A 6475-nucleotide genomic window follows, 5' to 3' on the forward strand; every position below is an offset into this window, starting at 1 on the left:
GGGCATCCGGGGTAAACAGGAGCAGCTGAATGAGGAACAACAACAACTTCTGTAGTTAGGTTTGTATACCTTCATCCATTTCCTCAATTATTTCTGCATTATTTGGTCTATTGCCAGTTATGTGTCAGTGCGCGTTACTTAAACATACCAAGCCATTTCTCCAGTTTCTGTGTGATGCCTGTATCGCAGGAGGGGCCCCATCTCATGGAAAGTATGTTACTGCTCTGATCTATCAGTGCTGTATATATCCTGTCTGAATGAGTTTTGAGCATTAACATGGCTTTTATTGTTATACGATTCTGTCAGTGACTTCAGTTTGAGCAACTGATTTTAAGTAGAAAAGAAGTAGAAAGCCATACAGAAGGAGACAACAGGAAACAGAAACCTAAATCTTGATAAGAGAGACTTGATGTTTGGATTTATATTATATCCTTCAAAGGCCATAAAGTGACCCAAACAACAAACCACTTCCCAAGCTGAGTTATTAGTGATTTTACTGAAATACAGTTAGTTGGTTTGGCAGCAAACTGGAACAAATAGTCAGACAAAAGAGTAAATATTCTAGATTAGCACTGGATATCTATGGCCTACAATGGAATAAATGTCATACCAAATGAAAGAAAGAAGTCTCAGGTACATTTATTGTATTCATTGTATCTTCATATCTTATTTGAGTATGAAGTTATAGACAGTTAAGTAGAGGGTCTGCACTTGTGACAAGTTGCCCCATCAGTGGGCAAATTGTCACACTGGATTTTTCAACACATAAGAAGATATGTTGTTATAAATATTGATTTTTTTTTTTAAATTTAAAACCAAATACAACTTAATCAAAGAACCAGTGAAGCCAGATCTGGAAGGGCTGGGTGCCATTGTGTGTGTGTGTGTGTGTGTATATTTATATCATACTTCCTCACACACTAGAATGTGAATCTAGTGTGTTAGGTGAAAAATACATGTACACATATACTTCGTTCATATGTAATGTTAGATACTGTAAATAATATACAGTATTAATAATTATATAGTAATCCATTTACAATAACATTTAACACTATGATCAGAACTCCAGTAGCTAATTACACAATATCGGCATGATTTTTGAGCAAATTCTATGCCAGTTTCTATACCAGGCCACATTGTTTCACGTGACATCTTGCCTCATATATCTCAACTTAACATAGGACTACTGCTGAAGTATTAAAGGACAATTAGAGTGACTTTGACCACATGTAAACAGGAAATTCACCTCAGAACATGAAGCCACACAAAACAGCTATTGAGTTTGTGCCTCTGGTGTTGGAGAAATGAACAGGCTGACAACTTCCCCTGCTCTCCCCCACAGTACAGTTACTGAATCTCAAATCGATCAGCCACTGGAAATAAGGAGACGCTGACATCTGATTGATGATCTATCACGATGATATGGATAATGTAATACAGAAATAAATGTATTTATACTAAGTAGCAGAAATATACATTGGGCATTGTTTTGGGTCCACTTGCCCCCTTAGAGGGAAGAGTCACTGCAAATCAATACAAAAATTTTCCTATCTTAAAATCTTATAATGAAACATTTCTTTCCTGATGGGTGTAGTCTTTTTAGACCAACATTAGACAGCACTCTCCAGCACCATCATCATCAAACCAACAACTGAGGAAGAATGGTTTTCATCCCTCCAGTACAGTGCATTTAATTTGGCAGATATGGTTCCTGCATAGCATGACATATTTTAAGGTCTTGGCTTGGTGAGATTACACTGCCATTTTTTGCTCTGGGTAAACATTCACAAGACAGTATACTATAAATCACTGTATGCAAGGGACTAGTTTCAGATGGAGAACAAAACATTGAATTTTGAGGCATTGAGTATAATTCTTTGAAACATGTCCTAGATTTGTGTAAAAGGGCAATGAATACTTGGACCTACTTCCCAACATTAATTGCAAGCATATGGGTTTTAAGATTTAAGTCTTGGTTTGAGGTATGTATGATGTGCCAAGACCAGACCGCCATTTTCAGTTACTCATAAGGAGTTTACTGGTATTAAGTCTTCAGTAGTTTCATAGCTGTTTCCCACAAGTTAAGAACAGTGTGCGGCTTTGCACTAGTGTGTACTTAGAAGTTGGGAAATAAAACAATAGTTTAAAAAAAATAATAATAATAAATAAGCAACTGAACATTGCAAAATAATTTACAATCTGGCACAAATATTGGTGCAGCTGTTTGGGCAATGTGGAGCATATAAAGCATGTATTCAATTTTTTATTTATTAAAGGTTTTCCTGTAATCAGTCATAAAATATTGACTACTGAAAAATCTCAGTGTAGAGCAACTCAATTATGGCTACGTTTAAAGACTTAATTGAGAAGATTTGTATTACTAAGGACCTATGATAGAACAATTCAGTGCTACTACTTTAAATGAGAAATGAAATCAGTCAAATTCATAAACATGCATGAATCAGCAATGTGTGTATTTTATACTGCCAAGCCATTAAGATCATATCTGCTCATTCTTGGCTCATGTTTAACACGGTTACTTTATGAAATGTATCTTGGGTCCTGCACTGACTGCATGATTTTGCCATTTTAAAGGAAGGGGATTTCATTTATGATATAGGCCAGAAGACTTGTGATTAATAATATGGTGTGTTTACCATTTGTGGACACTGAAAGAAAATATTACTTTACTATGTGTAATATCCGTTAGAGAGAAAAGATTAGATCATATGAGACTGAGATAATAATATAATGCACAGTAACTAGCTGTAGGGGGGAGGGTGATTGATAGAGGAAGTATAGACCGCTGGCTGCTATACACGTGGCAGCATTTCAGAAAAATGTTTCTATTACCAAGAACTACAGGAAGAATGAGTCCACAGATATTACATGTGTCTACTGCTCACAGCATTTGCCTGTGAGCAGAAGACACAAATGTAGGTCTGACATATTCACTGATCTTCTGATTATTTGAAATAATCAGAAGATCAGTGAATATGTACACACCTACATTTGTTACAGCAATTTTAAACACTCATCTCATTTTTTCCCCTGAGTATCATTAAATTCTCAGAAAAAAGGTGCTAAACTGTATCCTTCCTTGTTGCTGGGGTAGTACCCTTATCTGTTGTACCTTTAATAGGCATCTTTCAAGACTTAAAAGGACCGTAATTACATTATTAAAGTAAATCTTTAATAAAAGTACACTGTGCACCTTTCTATGTAAGCGGTGAGGAAAATGCACCCTTGAGGTTACCAACCCAGTGACATAGAACAGTAAAAGTACAGTTTAGTACCCTTTTTGTTTCCCTGAGTATCAGTACATTCCCAGAAAAAAAGGTACTAAACTGTACCCTTATCTTTTGTACCTTTAAAGATTTTATAGTACTTAAAAGGACCATAATTACATTATTAAAGTAAATCTTTAATAAAAGTACACTGTGCACCTTTCTAGGTAAGCGGTGAGGAAGATGTACCCTTGAAGTTACAACCCCAGTGACATAGAACAGTAAAAGTACAGTTTAGTACCATTTTTTTTTCCAGACTATCATTTTGTACCTTTAATATGCATCTTTCACCTAGAAATGTGGATATAGTGTACTTTTAAAGATTTTATGGTACTTAAAAGGACCATAATTATAAATTACACAATTTTTAAAGTAAGACTTTTGATAAAAGTACACTGTGCACCTTTCTATGTAAGCAGTGAGGAAGATGTACCATTGAGGTTACCACCCCAGTGACATAGAACAGTAAAAGTACAGTTTAGTACCATTTTTCCCCCCCTGAGAGTTTCTGTAGTTTCTGTTTGCCTGTACACCACCACCACCCTGCTGAAAAAAAAACACCACAGAAAAAAAACCTGAAACCCTCATAGAACTTGTAATGGTTTTAATGGAAACTGTAATGTCTCTACTGGTACTTTGTTGTTGTTGTTTCTATAGATGGCATGTTATGTCTAGTGGATATCATTAAGGACCAGTAATGGTTTTAATGGTTAGCTGATGGCTTGTAATGGTATTTGTAGTGGAAACCATTAGAAATTTCTGTGATGGTTTCTATTGATTTCTATTGTTTTTTTTTCCTCAGCAGGGCAGTGAGTGAGTGAAGAAGAATCACAATTAGCAGCCAAATGGAAAAAAAAAAAAATCCACCGTGTTTATTATAGACCAAACTGCCTGAAAAAGTCAGGGCTGTTAAAATGACTTCGTTACGAAGCATACAGACATGACAGAGAAAGCAGAGAAACAGACGAACTCCATACAGGAATTCAGAAAGCACCAGAGAGTCTGTTGGGGAAAATCTCCATGTCTCTCTCACTCCTCTCCCTCTCCAGAGTCAGCTTCTCCTCAGAATACCCAACAGGTCCTGTGTTTCCCGTGAGACTCGACAGAGAAGTCCATGAGGGTGTAGAAAACAGCTTGAAAGTCCAAAAACAGACAGTGTAGTACCTTCTTGCTGAGTGAGAAGAGCTTTAGGGAGAGGGAGAGAGAGAGAAAGAGAGAGTGGTGTAGCAGTGGCCCATCCCCACACCAAACTACTGATAGCAAGACTGTAAACAAAGGTAGCACGCCAAGGGCACAATGCTAACCTCTTACTTGCTACCAAACATGGTGCACTCACTGACCATTTGGTCTACTAGCCTGCAAACAGGAATACCGTTTCAAAACACAATGTTAACACAATACGTGTGGAGTTAAGGACAAATAATAACTTGCCGTTTACATTTCATTGAGAAAAAAAAGACCCCCAGTCTTAGTTGGCGTGCTAGTGACACACTCACAACGTTTAGTCCCGTTTCAAACAAAAACAGCGCTAGCTAACAGTCGAAATAATGGATAACAGGTTCATTTTTTGAATCCAACATCGCGGTTTTAGTAACGTTCACTTATATAAACTTCCAGAAAAAATGTATGAGTATTATCGTGATAGCTCATGAACTCGGTGGCTATCCAGCTAACCAGGTTAGCCGAGGTGATCAGATAGCACAAGCTTAATCCACCTCCTCCACATTTCTGCTGTCCGCTAGCGGGCTGCTGCCTCGCACTTTCAGTCGATTTGTTTTGAGAAATCGCGGTGCGACTCGGACGAGAACTGAAGTCGTCTGACCGCTTCTTTGATGAGGTTCCCAGATAAGATCAGTTCCTGGAGGAGCTGGTGGGGATCGTCCTCGCTACCCGAACCATCCAGTCCCTTTCGGTTCCACGTTGCGAAATGCTCCCATTCCTGATCGCTGGAGCCGGGTATGTTGTACGGACTTGCTCGGGTCGCTTTCCGGCCGCTGCGGAGACGTATACAGCAGCCATTTCTCTTCTGTGCGCTGGCAGTGTTGCTGTTGTTGCTCTGCTTGATGTTGTTGTTGTTGCTGCTGCTGCTGCTGCTGCTGGTCAGACCGTGGAGACGCGACATCGTCTGCTGTGTAGCGCTATTGTTGTGCAGCTGAAGAGCCTCGCCGATTTTAGTCACAAGAGCGTCCACCTCTTTAGAATCGACGGTCACGGACTGCTCCAAAAAGATGTAGTTCTCCTTTCGACAAGGCATTTTCAGCTGAATCTTAAACCTTTACACACAATTCTATCGAAATAAAGCGAGGGCGCTTCACCGGCGTCCGCGGCCACCACGCTGCCCAACGAAAAGCAGCCGCTAGGGTTGGTTTGTAAACAATGAATGACGCAACCGCCGGAACGTACCATTTGCCCGGGGAGAGTAGATCTAATTTAATATTTGTCATGTAGCTTAACATTAAACAGACTATGCTTATAATTGAATATCTGTCAACTAGTCTACTGTTTGTCACTATTTGTAGCTGAACAAGACCGACAGGATATTAATGTTAAAATATTAATTCAAATTAAAATATCAGAACCCCCCAGTTTGACGCCATGGGTGATACCCACGTCTTCAAACCAAATAGCATTACACAAACGGAACAGCAGGGTGTAGGAGCACCGTGTACGTAGAGACACTGATCAAAGTGTTTTAATGAATTTGTGCCAATTTTCATCTCGAGACAACATTAAATAAATGCTATACCATTTATGGTATAGCAGAAAGTTCTGAATTTGATTTCAACTCACCCACAAAACATGAATAAAATGAACATAGATATTTTTCAAGAAATGAATCAAGTTTAAAAAAGACACTTGATGTTATTTTCCCAAAGCTAATAATATATAGATTATTTTTTTAAAAATTAAAAAAAAAAATCACTAATAAAATGTGCTGAAGCTTACAGTGGAACCAACACTTCTCATGCCACCTTTCACCACTTCCCCTTCCTGTTAGATGAACAAAGCATGGTTCTCAGAGGCTTCCTCAGAACTCAAACACTATCACAACTCAGTTTCTATTTAGCTATATTTCCTGTCACAGCTCTTATAAGTTTCAGTTGTATAAAATAACCCTTTTTTTTTTTTTTTTCATTTCAGTTACGAAAGTGAGTAATGGAATTTTCACCATCTGCATTCACAAA

The 6475-nt window shown here is 38.2% G+C and overlaps 1 protein-coding gene across 1 annotated transcript; it reads right to left on the minus strand.

Annotated features, from left to right (window-relative positions):
• Positions 1-4144: 4144 nt before the first annotated feature.
• On the minus strand, positions 4145-5653 carry gbp (glycogen synthase kinase binding protein). Its single transcript, XM_026914356.3, has one exon. The coding sequence runs from the start codon at positions 5542-5544 to the stop codon at positions 5053-5055; it is 492 nt and encodes a 163-aa protein (XP_026770157.2). The 5' UTR covers positions 5545-5653; the 3' UTR covers positions 4145-5052.
• Between the last annotated feature and the right edge of the window lie 822 nt (positions 5654-6475).

This window comes from Pangasianodon hypophthalmus, chromosome 1, assembly GCF_027358585.1.
Source record: "Pangasianodon hypophthalmus isolate fPanHyp1 chromosome 1, fPanHyp1.pri, whole genome shotgun sequence".
NCBI classification, from domain to species: domain Eukaryota; kingdom Metazoa; phylum Chordata; class Actinopteri; order Siluriformes; family Pangasiidae; genus Pangasianodon; species Pangasianodon hypophthalmus.